The 15,074-nt window shown below is 49.8% G+C and overlaps 2 protein-coding genes across 2 annotated transcripts in view; one reads left to right on the plus strand and one right to left on the minus strand.

The window, feature by feature from the left end:
* The window catches only part of VPS52 (VPS52 subunit of GARP complex), a 28,504-nt gene extending 26,463 nt beyond the window's left edge, over window positions 1–2,041 (minus strand). Inside the window, exon 1 of the mRNA XM_069746270.1 lies at window positions 1,921–2,041. Within this exon, the coding sequence (XP_069602371.1) occupies window positions 1,921–1,929 (9 nt within the window). The 5' untranslated portion in view covers window positions 1,930–2,041. The remainder of the gene's footprint in view (window positions 1–1,920) is intronic.
* Window positions 2,042–2,052: 11 nt separating this feature from the next.
* RPS18 (ribosomal protein S18) lies at window positions 2,053–7,765 on the plus strand. Its single transcript, XM_069746271.1, has 6 exons — window positions 2,053–2,110; window positions 3,818–3,916; window positions 4,007–4,093; window positions 4,174–4,275; window positions 4,708–4,799; window positions 7,645–7,765. The coding sequence occupies exons 1-6, from the start codon at window positions 2,108–2,110 to the stop codon at window positions 7,718–7,720; spliced, it is 459 nt and encodes a 152-aa protein (XP_069602372.1). The 5' UTR covers window positions 2,053–2,107; the 3' UTR covers window positions 7,721–7,765.
* Window positions 7,766–15,074: the final 7,309 nt, after the last annotated feature.

Consider the following 15,074-nt stretch of genomic DNA (forward strand, 5'->3'; position numbering starts at 1 on the left):
GGACAACCTCCCCCATCAGAGCAGACACACAGGACAACCACCCCCATCAGAGCAGAGACACAGGACAATCACCCCCATCAGAGCAGACACACAGGACAACCACCCCCATCAGAGCAGACACAGGACAACCTCCCCCATCAGAGCAGACACAGGACAACCTCCCCCATCAGAGCAGAGACACAGGACAACCAATCCCATCAGAGCAGAGACACAGGACAATCACCCCCATCAGAGCACACACACAGGACAATCACCCCCATCAGAGTAGACACACAGGACAACCACCCCCATCAGAGCACACACACAGGACAACCACCCCCATCAGAGCAGATACAGGGCAACCACCCCCATCAGAGCAGAGACACAGGACAATCACCCCCATCAGAGCAGAGACACAGGACAACCACCCCCATCAGAGCAGACACACAGGACAACCACCCCCATCAGAGCAGATACAGGACAATCACCCCCATCAGAGCAGAGACACAGGACAACCTCCCCCATCAGAGCAGAGACACAGGACAACCACCCCCATCAGAGCAGACACACAGGACAACCACCCCCATCAGAGCAGACACAGGACAACCTCCCCCATCAGAGCAGACACACAGGACAACCACCCCCATCAGAGCAGACACAGGACAACCACCCCATCAGAGCAGACACACAGGACAACCACCCCCATCAGAGCACACACAGGACAACCACCCCCATCAGAGCAGATACAGGACAACCACCCCCATCAGAGCACACACACAGGACAACCACCCCCATCAGAGCAGATACAGGACAACCACCCCCATCAGAGCACACACAGGACAACCACCCCCATCAGAGCAGACACAGGACTACCACCCCCATCAGAGCAGACACACAGGACAACCACCCCCATCAGAGCAGACACAGGACAACCACCCCATCAGAGCAGACACACAGGACAACCACCCCCATCAGAGCAGATACAGGACAACCACCCCCATCAGAGCACACACACAGGACAACCACCCCCATCAGAGCAGATACAGGACAACCACCCCCATCAGAGCAGACACACAGGACAACCACCCCCATCAGAGCAGATACAGGACAACCACCCCCATCAGAACAGACACACAGGACAACCACCCCCATCAGAGCAGACACACAGGACAACCACCCCCATCAGAGCAGACACAGGACAACCACCCCCATCAGAGCAGACACACAGGACAACCACCCCCATCAGAGCACACACAGGACAACCACCCCCATCAGAGCAGATACAGGACAACCACCCCCATCAGAGCAGATACAGGACAACCTCCCCCATTAGAGCAGAGACACAGGACAACCACCCCCATCAGAGCAGATACAGGACAACCACCCCCATCTGAGCAGACACACAGGACAACCACCCCCATCAGAGCACACACAGGACAACCTCCCCCATCAGAGCAGATACAGGACAACCACCCCCATCAGAGCAGACACACAGGACAACCACCCCCATCAGAGCAGATACAGGACAACCACCCCCATCAGAGCAGACACACAGGACAATCACCCCCATCAGAGCAGATACAGGACAACCACCCCCATCAGAGCAGACACACAGGACAACCACCCCCATCAGAGCAGAGACACAGGACAACCACCCCCATCAGAGCAGATACAGGACAACCACCCCCATCTGAGCAGACACACAGGACAACCACCCCCATCAGAGCACACACAGGACAACCACCCCCCATCAGAGCAGATACAGGACAACCACCCCCATCAGAGCAGACACACAGGACAACCACCCCCATCAGAGCAGAGACACAGGACAACCACCCCCATCAGAGCAGACACACAGGACAACCACCCCCATCAAAGCAGACACAGGACAACCACCCCCATCAGAGCAGACACACGGGACAACCACCCCCATCATCTCACCTCTGTCATCTCTGGACTCTCCACAACACAGCAGCAGCTCCACTTCCGGCTCTACTTCCGGGTCCAGAACTACAATTCCCACAACTCCCTGAGAGAATTCTCACCGGAAGTGACGTAGAGGGGTTGGCTCTGTATAAAACAAGAGGCGCGTCACTTCCTTTTCCTCTCTTTCCCTGCGGTCGCCGCCATGGTGAGTGTTATAGAGGCGCAGAGAAGGGGGATCCCGGCAATCCGGCGCCATCTGTCCCCGGGAGGGCTCGGGGGGCTGCGGTTGGGGGTGGTCGGTGTTTGTGGGGGGCTCGGGGAGGCGCTTATGCGGTTATTGTGGAGGAAGCCACCGGGGGACGGGCGCTAGTGGCGGCTACACGGCTCCTATGTGCCGCCTGTGGGCATCTGCTGTGTGGAGATGAGTGATGTCCGGTGTGTGAGACGTGGCGGCCCCTGCGCGGTACAGGCCGGGGGTGAGGGGCCCTGATGTGGTGTGGAGGGGCCAGTGCGCTAAACATGGCGGTAATGGCTCATATAGAGCCCTGCGGTCAGTGATGACTAACGGCCCTGCGGTCAGTGACTGAGAACGGTCTAATGTCTGACCCGGGACCCTAGTAGTGACGGCACACTGATCTGTGGGGGTCTGGTCTGGCCGCCATGTCTCCCGGACCCCAGGAGCCTCCTGCCTGCTGCATCCTCTGGGGTCTCTGCGGTCAGTGACTGAGAATGGTCTGTCTGACCCGGGACCCCAGTAGTGACGGCACACTGATCTGTGGGGGTCTGGTCCGGCCGCCATGTCTCCCGGACCCCCAGGAGCCTCCTGCCTGCTGCATCCTCTGGGGTCTCTGCGGTCAGTGACTGAGAATGGTCTGTCTGACCCGGGACCCCAGTAGTGACGGCACACTGATCTGTGGGGGTCTGGTCCGGCCCCCCTGTCTCCCGGACCCCCAGGAGCCTCCTGCCTGCTGCATCCTCTGGGGTCTCTGCGGTCAGTGACTGAGAATGGTCTGTCTGACCCGGGACCCCAGTAGTGATGGCACACTGACCTGCAGGGCCCTGGTCCGGCCCCCCTGTCTCCCGGACCCCCAGGAGCCTCCTGCCTGCTGCATCCTCTGGGGTCTCTGCGGTCAGTGACTGAGAATGGTCTGTCTGACCCGGGACCCCAGTAGTGATGGCACACTGACCTGCAGGGCTCTGGTCTGGCCCCCATGTCTCCCGGACCCCCAGGAGCCTCCTGCCTGCTGCATCCTCTGGGGTCTCTGCGGTCAGTGACTGAGAACGGTCTCATGTCTGACCCGGGACCCCAGTAGTGACGGCACACTGATCTGTGGGGGTCTGGTCCGGCCGCCATGTCTCCCGGACCCCCAGGAGCTTCCTGCCTGCTGCATCCTCTGGGGTCTCTGCGGTCAGTGACTGAGAATGGTTTGTCTGACCCGGGACCCCAGTAGTGATGGCGCACTGATCTGCAGGGCTCTGGTCTGGCCCCCATGTCTGTCTCCTGGACCCCTGGGACAATGCTGTGTCCTCGGGGGTCCCTGTCTCTGCGGTCAGTGACTGAGAACTGTCTCATGTCTGACCCGGGACCCCAGTAGTGATGGCACACTGATCTGCAGGGTTCTGGTCCGGCCCCCCTGTCTCCCGGTACCCTCCCGCCTGCTGCATCCTCTGACTTGTAGACTTCTTGCCTCAGTGCGGCTGCTCTCGGGGTTCCTGTCCGGTGGCTACAGGCTCTGGCCCGGGTCCTGCCGCTCGTCTCCTCCACCAGTAGCTGTAGGATGTGGCTAAGTCGACCACAAGTCACTGACGGCAACCGAAGATCTTAAAAGAAGCATTTTCTGAAATGGTTTTAAAACGTTTTGATGGTGGAAAAAAAAATTTATATGCTTCTTTTTTTTTTGTCTTTCTTTAGTCGCTCGTCATCCCAGAGAAGTTTCAGCACATTCTTCGTGTCCTGAACACAAACATTGATGGACGAAGGAAGATCGCCTTCGCCATCACAGCCATTAAGGTGAGTCCTGGGTCTATGCCTGTCGTATGCTGGGACTTATAGTTCCACCATAGCTGCATATGGTGATTTTGGGACTGTCTTGTCTTGCAGGGTGTCGGACGTCGTTACGCTCACGTGGTTCTGCGTAAAGCAGACATTGACCTCACAAAGCGTGCAGGAGAACTGACTGAAGATGAGGTGGGTGGTAGTCCGAGTGGTGGTCCCGCAGTCTCGGTGAGGTTCTTATTCTGTGATTTAACCTGTTCCTCTCCTCCCAGGTTGAGCGCGTGGTGACAATTATGCAGAATCCTCGTCAGTACAAAATCCCAGATTGGTTTTTGAACAGACAAAAAGACATTAAGGATGGGAAATACAGCCAGGTGGGTAGTCGGGGGAGTGAGGGTGGGTTTCTGGGAGGACGCTCCCCTGGAGTCCAGTAGCTGACTGCCATACCCTGGCTGGCCTCGCATCAATCAGACCTGAACTTATAGCGTCCTATAGGCCTATGAAGCAGTAGGCATTTGTATCAGCCCTGGCTGACGGATATCTTATGTCTGTGGCTGCTTCTAGCTGATCTCGCAGCACAAAAGCCAAAGATGCTGACCACCTTCATAGCTTGGGTGATGTTTGTCAGACCATGGTGGTCACTGGAGTCGGGGTCTTAACCCCCATTGTTCACCACATTTCTGTAGTGGTGGTTGAACATACCCAGCCATTCACTGTCCAGGACTGATGGAGGTAGCCGACCACTATCGGAGCCTGCGGCACAGATGGCCCTGATCGGTTCCGTACTGACTGTCCTGTTATTTTAGGTTCTGGCTAACGGACTTGATAACAAACTCCGTGAAGATCTGGAGAGGCTGAAGAAGATCAAGGCACACAGAGGCCTGCGTCACTTCTGGGGGTGAGTTGTGTTCGTAGTCTGCAGTGTTGTGCGCTTTCTATATAGGTGACCATATTGGATATGTCTGCAGTACTAGATCAGTGGGGTCTGACACCCAGCACCCCTGTGATCAGCTCTGTGCTCAGTAGCGGCTGTTCATGGATAGCTCGGGTCCCAATCACTTCAGTATTGTCTGAGCTGCAGTCCCAGAACGACCACTCCAGTGAGCGACGCTGCAGATGCCTGATCGGTGGGAGCGCTGGGGGTCGGACCCCCTCTGATATTGATGACCTAAGTGGTGCACACTCCATTCCATGATTTCCATTAAGTGACTGGAGTCTCTTACACCTGTGGGGGGAGGGGGAGCCTCAAACACTTGATGAAGGCAACAATCAGGATTCAGGGGTTTGTGGCTTCCGCTACAGATAACACCATAAGGCCGGGATCACACATGCGAGAAACACGTCCGTGTCTCGCATGTGAAAGCCAAGCTCTGGCGCCGGCACTGTGGAGGGGAGAGCGCGGCCGCATAGTAACACATGGAGCCGCACGCTCCGCTCCACAGTGCCGGCGCCAGAGCTTGGCTTTCACATGCGAGACACGGACGTGTTTCTCGCATGTGTGATCCCGGCCTTAAACAGACTTTTATGCACCAGATTGCCAGATGTGTTTGTTTTTGTTACAACTTGGTGAAGTTGTTTTGTGGCCACCGCCTCTGCTGGTGACTCCTCTGATATTATGTGAAATGTCGCAGTAACCTCCGCTGAAGACACAGGATCCAGATGAGATAAGAGCTGTGTAATGTGACTGGCAGGGGTCCTGACAACACTTGGTTTCTCTGCTCGGCTTTGACATCTCTAAATGTGGTGATCTGCAAATCTATATCTGCCCCCCACCCCACTGTTGTGATTGACCTGAATGAGCATATACCTCTGCTCATCAGTGGTGCAGTGCCGACACCGTGGGGCTTCTATGTACTGGTATGGAGCCACTCGTATAGGCAAGATGTCAGATACACAATGTACAGAAGTTGTCAGGTCCTGTGGGTGGCGCTGCGGGGGGGTGTATAACATATAGCTCTGTGACCTCATGATGTGGACAGGTCTGTGCAGTGTTTTGGATTGAAGGTTTTTTGCTTTTCTTGGATCCTATGGCCTCTACTAATGGTTGTCAGTTGTCTGCCAATGGTCTCCAGCTTGTGGCATTTCCACAGCTCTCGGGCCGGCTCCTATAGCTTCTGGCTAGACGGAGGATAATAACTTAATGTATTTGCAGCTGTTACCAAAGTACATACTTCAAAATTAAGCAACTGTACAAAATCTGTCAGATGTTGGCCCCCAATACCACGTACCCTGTGGGCCGAGGAGTTCTGGCTTTAGTCTTCCTCTATTGCAGATTTGTCACAGAGGGTGAGGGGTCTCCGAGGAACTGTAGACTGAATTCTCGGCAGCTCCTGACTTTTAATTGATTTTGACCAGCAGATCTTGTGTTTGACTGGAGTTATAGGAATCCACTGGGTTATGAATCGTAGTATATAAGGCATTATGGATTCTATAGGGGCTGATTTGCCAAAAGCTTCAGTTTTGGACTGGGCTCAGTTAATGTAAAATAATAGAAATCCTGTTAGCGGGGTCTTGTCAGATGCTATTGGTGTGGTGGTCTTGCATGGCTTTTGCTCTGTTCATGTAGTGGCCCTGTAAAATAAAACCTTCCAGATGTGAATGCGGTCTTAAAGGAGCTTTCTGGTCTTCTGATAAGTCAGCAGTTGTTCTGATTCCGCACATGCACTGCACACTCGGTGTCATCCAATGATTGAAAATTCAGCGAGGCTGCACATGTCTATCCATAGTGTAACTGCAGTCATGTGACCGACACCACCGAATCCTGACAGTGTGTGGTGCATGAGCTGTAAGGAATCACAAGTCTGCAGTCACACAGACCTTGCAAAAGACCAGAAACCCCTTTATTAATGTCAGGAGTTAAGCTTACAAAACCGTTCCATTAAAATCTTTTGCACAGTTATCTATGGGCCTTTTAGCGGTAACCCCCCCCCCCCCCATACACCTCAGACTAATGTTGGCTGACCCTGGCATTGACTGGCTCAGCTGACAGTCTACTGCAATATTTCCCTAACTCCAGTCCTTAAGGCAGACGATGTTTTAAGGACCTCCTTGATGTTGCTCAGATGAGAAACTTTGGTAAACTCTGCTGTGATAATTTGGTTGCCTGCAATACTTGCGGACTGGAGTGTAAAATTCTGCATGTGGCCCCTAACAAATGAGAGGAAACGAGGGTCCTACCGTCATTTCTTGTTCTGAGACGAACTGCTGCGAAAGGGACTGGTGGGCTCGTATCACACACGGGTGATCTCCTATGTATGGGGGGGAGATGTCTGCAGGCTGGACCTTTGTTTGGTCACCTGCTATCTAAAGTGTATGGTGGGCTTCAGAGTAGTCCAATCTCACGGGATCTTGGTTAGGTCTGGCTGGAAAGCACAGACAACACTTATGAAGCTCCCACCACCTTTCTTCCCTAAACCATTTAATATGCCAAGGAGGGCAATCGTCCGAAAGGTTTTCAGTGGTACATGAGCTATAGTGACCTCCTGTAAATCAAGAGTCATTGTTTCTCAGAAGGTCACAGTTGTGTAACAAGGTCATATACAGACTCGGGAACATATGTTCCCATGTTTCTCAGAAGGTCTCCAAGTCTCGGTCTCTTGCTGTATGGTCATACCTGCCAGCATTTCAGCAGTGACTTTTGCCGGACCTATTGTGTATCTGTAATGCCTGGTAATTAATGTTAGTGACTTTCATGAGTTCTGGTAATGTTCCTCAGTAACACATGATTTCTTCTCCCTCTACAGTCTACGTGTGAGAGGACAGCACACAAAGACCACCGGCCGTCGTGGACGCACAGTCGGTGTGTCCAAGAAGAAGTAACCGCTCAGCCTGTGTTTTTGTCAATAAAGTTCTGTATAAAGCAAATCTGCGGTGTCTTCTTACTGTTCTCTATCTAATCGTGGGGGGCTCTGGGCCCAGGATGCCAGAGACGTATATCTATGTAACATTGGGGTCTGCACAGTGCTACAGGCTGGGATTACATCTTCTACCAATGTAGAACGTTTTGGTTATTTCTATTGGCTATGCCAGTGTTCCCCAACTCCGGTCCTCAAGAGCCACCAACAGGTCATGTTTTGAGGATTTCCCTAGTATTGCCCAGGTGATGGAATTATTGCCTGTGCAGGTGATGCAATTATCACCTGTGCAATACTAAGGAAATACTGAAAACATGACCTGTTGGTGGCTCTTGAGGACCGGACTTGATGAACACTGGGGTATGCCATAAAGCTATAGAAGAGGGTGCAATGCACAGAACATGGGCCCTGACCTCTGTCACTCCTGTTAGAGGCCTCATTGTGTGTGGGGATAATTGAGGTTATAGGGATTTTACCACAGCAAAAATACAAAAGATCCTAGAAAATAATGCGCTTCAAATAGTTGATTAGAAGAGATTTCCATGTAGCTCGATCACTGGTCATCTGTTGTGGCCGAGCATGGGCTGATATCTGTAATTGGATGGCACATATGTATCAGGCCCATGTAGACAGCAACGTTCTCGTATCCGGCTGAGATGTGGGGTCAAGCAGCCTAAAGACCAAGCAGTGTTCATCTGAGGCAGACACCATGTCTTACTAAGCAGCTGTTCATACCATAGCCAAGAGCATTCTCCAAAATGGTACAGAGAGAACTTGACCCCATCCCAACATCTTCACCTCCTATCACAGCCCTAACCCATCTATTCAAACTATCATTAACCTCTAGTATTTTCCCTTCTGCTTTCAAACATGCCATGATCACACCTATCCTGACCTGTACACTCATCTATTGCCCCCATTTCACTCCTCGAACAACATGTCCACACTGAAAAATCTACCATCATCTAACTTTTTGACAACCTTTAATCTTTTGTCTCCACTGCAACTGCCCTGACCACTTACAACGACTTAATGCCAAAGCCAACACAGTTCTGTATCATTCTTAACCGGTCATCTGCCTTTGATGGGTCAACTGCACCACCTCTCCCCTCCCAATTCTTATCTCCCAATTCCCCAACATATCAAGTTCAAGGTCCCAACACTGACCTATAAAGCCATCATAGATATGGGTAGCAGACTATCTCTGTGCTAATATTCCTACACATAAACTCCTGTCCTCCTGAGACCTTCTCTCCTCCACAATTATACTCTCCGCACCCAAACGCTTCTAAGACTTTTCCCAAGTAGCCCCCCAGCCTCTGGAATTCTGTGCCCCAACATGTCCTATTATTCACCACAATGAGAAATTTCAGATGAAACTTCCCATCTCTTCCAGAAAGTTACAACTTGCACTTACCCCACCTCCACCGGCACTGCCGTAACACCAACCTTCTTGCTCCTTACCTATTATCCTGTAGGCCTCCACAGGCTGGGTCCTCGCCCCTCTGTACCAGTCTGTCACTGTCAGCGTGGTCCCATGTTTTGTGTATGTAACCATGTAGAGCTCTGAACTCCTTGGCCCCGAGTCTGATCACCGGCTACAGGATCTGTGCTATCTCCTTGGGATCTGTGATCAATGCTCTGTGCATCTGAAAAATACATCAGTTACCTGCGTGCTCGGCCCAGGAGAAGCCGCTGGTGGAGGAACTGGTTAGAAGCAAATTTGAAGCCCAGTGACCACACGACAGTAGTAGCCCGATGAGGAGAAAGGATGATTTCTGGTTGTGACTTTTTATGTATAATTCTTTTCTTACATCGGATGTTTGTTAAATCCTGTCTAATGCACAAATCCTTAATGTGGAAAAGTGACCGTGGGGCTGCAGATTCTGGGAGATGCTGTACCGAGCATCATAGGGGTCTTGTCATGGATTCATGATGGTGTGTGAGCGACATCCAGCCCCATCACAGGCTTGTAAATATAGAAAAACTGACCAAACAGCAATCTAATCTGAACTGGTGCATAACCAAAAAAGTCATATAGCAAATAGATTAATGGCTGCACTCAAAATTAATCTGTGCTAGAGCAAGGAAATGTGCGATACATGAAATGGGAATAGCATAATGGCTTGGGAAATTTATGAAAAAACACATGAGATTCTTAGCACAAGATTTGGCCAAAAGTTGTGAGCCCATCCACCAATCGTCAAGGTAATCTCAGAACGGATGGGTACCTGAGCTGACTGCCTAGTGTGAACACTTACCTATGGCTTGTATCAGCAATGTCGGACTCCTAATAATGCAAATCTTGTTCCCTTCAATTCAAAGTTTTATTGAAAAACACAAACCACACACACAGTGATGCGGGGTCAGAGAGTGACCTCTGATAAATGGAGGAAGGAGGATTTGTTGGATTCGCAGTAAAGCACACCCAGGTTTATCTGCATCTTGCACATAAAAAATTAAGCCACTTTGTGCAATATACACTGCTCAAAGAAAAAAAGGTCTTTGTTCCAGCTCCTTAGATGAAATCTTCAACACTAATTTCATCAATTAAAAATGACAAAAGGCATGCTCCAAGACGGCACCATGTGCACACAGACAGCAGGTGATGCGTTTAGGTCGCAAGAGTGGTCTTTATCAAAGCTGCTATATGCTACAAATGAAGGATATACATATATATATATATATATACATATATATATATATATATATACAGACTGAACCAATCCAGAGTCACAAATCACGTGACACATAAGGTCCTACAACATTGATTGTGAACAAACAGAATATACAAAAATGAGATACAAACACTCCTACAAAAAACAATATACAAAGCAAATGAATAAAAGACAAATTCATTGTTAATGAAACATAATTTCATTGCGTCTATTCAGTCCATCTGGAAATCTGGTTCCTCGGTAATAAATCCAGTAGGCTTCTCGGGTTAATAGTCGGCGTCTGACATCTCCACTGCGTAGTGAGTTATTAACCTTCTTACCGGCGTGTCTCGGAACGAAATATTTTGCTACTGAAGATATACCGTGTTTTCCCAACTATGAGACGCACTTTTTCCCCCAAAAAAGGGGGGTAAAATGGGGGGGGGTGTCTTATAGTCGTAATGCAGGCTTACCGGCAATGGTGTGGCGGAGGCAGAGGTGCGGGGATGAGGAGGCGGTATGGTGTCAGCGGGGTCCCTTCCACAGGTGAGGTGATGCAGCAGCCCGGTAAGCAGCAGAGCTGGGTTAATTACCGGTTTATCGGTGGTGGTGGCCATCTTCCTGAGGCCGCGCGTGCGCAAATGGAGTGCTCTGCTTCCCGGGGCTTCAGGAAAATGGCCGCGCGTGCGCAGATGGAGATCGCGGCGGCCATTTTCCTGAAGCCGAGTTTGCAGATTTAGATCTCGGCTTCAGGAAAATGGCCGCCGCGATCTCTGATCTGAAAAAATTTGGTATTGATAGCTTGTTTGCATCATCAAAAAATTCCTTCCAATTTTGCATGAGGATCCCACACTTGCATTGATATTACAAAGTGGATGCAATATAGTAGCAAGCACCCACTCTAGGTAACGTTTTGTCTCCTAGCATGTATACATCTCGTACTTCTCGGGAGACATGGTTGAGCACAAAGTGTAGCTATAAATGTGGAACAACAAATTGCAAAACATGCAAACAAGCTATCAATACCAATTTTTTTCACAATAATGACAATACTCAAAAATTCAATATTAGGAGTTTTATTAATTGTAACACTAGGTCAGTGGTTTATAAAATTGATTGTACCATCTGTAAATCGGCCTATGTAGGCTGCACAATAAGAAAGTTAAAAACTCGCATAGCTGAACATTTAAATGATATTTATAATGGTACTGACACTAACCTTTCCCGTAATACCGTATTTTTTGGACTATAAGACGCACCGGACCATAAGACGCACCCCAAATTTGGGGTGAAAATTGCAGAAAAAAAGATTTTTTATAAGATGGGGGTCTGTCTTATTGTCCGAATTTACAGTATCTTACCTGAGGGCTGGCAGTGGCAGAACAGGGTCACAGGAGGCATGGTGTCGGCAGAGGTGGGGTGATGCGGTACGGCGTGCACCTGAGCAGGGTCCCTTCCTGCTTAGGTGGGCGACGCCGCGGCCTGGTGTCCACGGGGGGTGCAGCAGTGGTGTGTCATGTGATTTGCGACTGAATGGATTGGTTCAGTCTGTTTATATATATTCTTCATTTGTAGCATATAGCAGCTTTGATAAAGATCGCTCTTGCCATCGAAACGCGTCACCTGCTGTCTGTGTGCACATGGTGCGGTCTTGGTGCATGACTTTTGTCATTTTTAATTGATGAAATACATTTTGAAGATTTTATCTAAGGAGCTGGAACAAAGACTTTTTTTTTCTCTGCTACATATCGTCTCATCAGGACGGAGTTCCCGTGCACCTGGAAGGTGGTGCGCTGGCTTTATTTTCTTGTTGACTTAAAAAAATAAAGGGAACACAACACAATGTAACTCAGAATCGATCACACTTCTGTGAAGTCAACCTGTCCAGTTATGAAGCAACACTGATTGTGAATCAATTTCTCTTGCTGTTTTACAAATGGAACAGACAACAGGTAGAAATGATTGGCAATTAGCAAGACAACCCGTATAAAGGAGCAGTTGGGGACCACAGACCATTTCTCTGTTCTCATCCTTTTTGGCTATTGGTCACTTTGGCATATTGTCATTACTCTCAACCCTAGAGATTCAGTTCAGTGGCATGAGGCAAAAGTTGCTCAGGTAGTGCAGCTCATCCAGGATGGCAAATCAATGTGAGCTGTGGCAAAAAGGCTATATGTGTCTGTCAGCACAGTGGCCAGAGCATGGAGCAAATACTAGGAGACAGGCCAGTACACCAGGAGATGTGGAGGGGACCGTAGGAGGGCAACAATCCAGCAGCAGGACCGCTACCTCCTCCTTTGAGCAAAAAGCAGTGCGTCTGCTGAAACTGTCAGAAACAGTCTCCATGAGGGTGTTATGAGGGACCAATGTCCACAAGTTGGTGTTGAGCATTTGCCAGAGAACACCAAGATTGGCAGATTCGACATTGGCACCTTGTGCTCTTCACGGATGAGAGCAGGTTCACATGTGACACACGTGACAGAGTCTGGAGACGCCGTGGAGAACGTTCTGCTGCCTCCAACATCCTTCAGCATGACCAGCTTGGCAGTGGGCCAATAATGGTGTTGGGTGGCATTTCTTTGGAGCGCCGCACAGCCCTCCGTGTGCTCACCAGAGGTAGCCTGACTGCCATTAAATACCGAGATGAGATCCTCACACTAATAATAATGATAAGCGAGTATACACTGTTGTGAATTCCGCTCTTGGGCTCCCTCCGGTGGTTGTAAGTGGCACTTTTGTGGGTTCTGCTCTTGGGCTCCCTCTTGTGGTTTCTAGTGGTATGGCTGCTCCTTGGAGTTAGCTGTCATCAGCTGCCTCCACTTATCGTCTCTTCTGCTCAGCTATTTAGGCCTGGCTCTTTCTTCAGCCAGTGCCACTTGTAAATGGTTCCTGGTTGGATTCACATCTCTTTGGATTTCCCTGTTATCCTGACCAGTTCAGCAAAGCTAAGGTTTTGCTTGCGCTTTTCTGTTCACAGATTGTGGACTTATCCGTTCAGTGCTTTCTATGTTTGTCCAGCGTTATCAGTATGAATTAATTCTGTCTTGCTGGAAGCTCTGGGAAGCAGATTTGCCCTCCACACCTTTAGTCAGGTGTGGAGATTTTTTGTAAACTCTGCGTGGATTTTTGTAGTGTTTTATACTTACCGCACAGTATTCCATCCTGTCCTATCTATTTAGCTAGACTGGCCTCCTGTGCTCATCCTGGTTTCATTCTGTGTATGTCTTTTCCTTCTCCACTCACAGTCATTATTTGTGGGGGGCTAAACTATCTTTTGGGGATTTTCTCTGAGGCAAGATAGTTTTCCTGCTTCTGTCTTTAGGGGTAGTTAGCTCTTAGGCTGTGACGAGATGCCTAGGGAGAGTTAGGAGCATTCCACGGCTACTTCTAGTGTTGTGTTGAGCTTAGGGACTGCGGTCAGTACAGTACCACTTCCTTCAGAGCTCGTTCCATGTTGCTCCTAGACCACCGCATCATAACAATACTCGTTGCTCGAGGTTTTCCAGAGCACGCTCGGGTGGCCTCCGAGTATTTATGACTGCTCGGAGATTTAGTCTTCATCGCCGCAGCTGCATGAATTGCGGCTACCAGACCGCTTGATTACATGTGGGGATTCCCTAGCAACCAGGGAACCCCCACATGTACTCAGGCTGGCAAGCAGCTGAAAATGATGCAGCTGAATTAACACAAACGAAATCTCCGAGCATCACAAATACTTGGAGACCACCCGAGCATGTTCTGGAAAACCTGAGCAACGAGTACACTCGCTCATCACTACCTCAGACCCCATGTGAGACCATATGCTGGTGTGGTTGGCCCTGGGTTCCTCCTAATGCAGGACAATGCCAGACCTCATGTGACTGGAGTGTGTCAGCAGTTCCTGCAAGATGAAGGCATTGAAGCTATGGACTGGCCCACCTATTCCCCAGACCTGAACCCAATTGCGCACATCTGGGACATCATGCCTAGCACCATCCACCAACATCACGTTGCACCACAGACTGTCCAGGAGTTGGCGGATGCTTTAGTCCAGGTCTGGGAGGAGATCCCTCAGGAGACCATCCGCCGCCTCATCAGGAGCATGCACAGGCGTTGTAGGGAAGTCATACAGGTACATGGAGGCCACACACACTACTGAGCATCTTTTCCTTGTCATGAGGCATTTCCACTGAAGCTGTATCAGCCTGTAATTTGATTTTCCACTTTGATTTTGAGTATCATTCCAAATCCAGACCTCTGTGGGATATTAATTTTGATTCACATTCATCATTTTTATGTTTTATTGTTCTCAACTCATTCCACTATGTAATGAATAAAGATTTGCAGCTGGAATATTTCATTCACTGATATCTAGGATGTGGTATGTTAGTGTTCCCTTTATTTTTTTGAGCAGTGTATCTAAAAAAATGGCTTCTATCTCGATGGTAACACATGGCAAACTAGTCCCATTTAGGCTAACCCTGCAGTCTCCTACTCCCATCCTGGCCTCCTCTGTGCTGCTGTACATCTGGTAGGTTAGTCAGAAGTCAGGTGGCGGGACGTATGGCTGTGGGATCTGACTACGGTGTTGTCTGTTACCACGGAGACGCATCTTTTTTTTATAACCTACGGCAGATTTGCTTTATTTTATGTGTAATCAGGAATATACTGACAGCCTAAGCT

Source organism: Ranitomeya imitator, chromosome 2, assembly GCF_032444005.1.
Source record: "Ranitomeya imitator isolate aRanImi1 chromosome 2, aRanImi1.pri, whole genome shotgun sequence".
Lineage (NCBI taxonomy): Eukaryota > Metazoa > Chordata > Amphibia > Anura > Dendrobatidae > Ranitomeya > Ranitomeya imitator.

What these genes read in the sequence shown, in the direction of transcription:
- RPS18 (XM_069746271.1), top strand. An exon ending in GAGAACTGACTGAAGATGAG is followed by an intron (nt 4,094 to 4,173) that starts GTGGGTGGTAGT and finishes CTCTCCTCCCAG; the next exon opens with GTTGAGCGCGTGGTGACAAT. An exon ending in GGCCTGCGTCACTTCTGGGG is followed by an intron (nt 4,800 to 7,644) that starts GTGAGTTGTGTT and finishes CTCCCTCTACAG; the next exon opens with TCTACGTGTGAGAGGACAGC.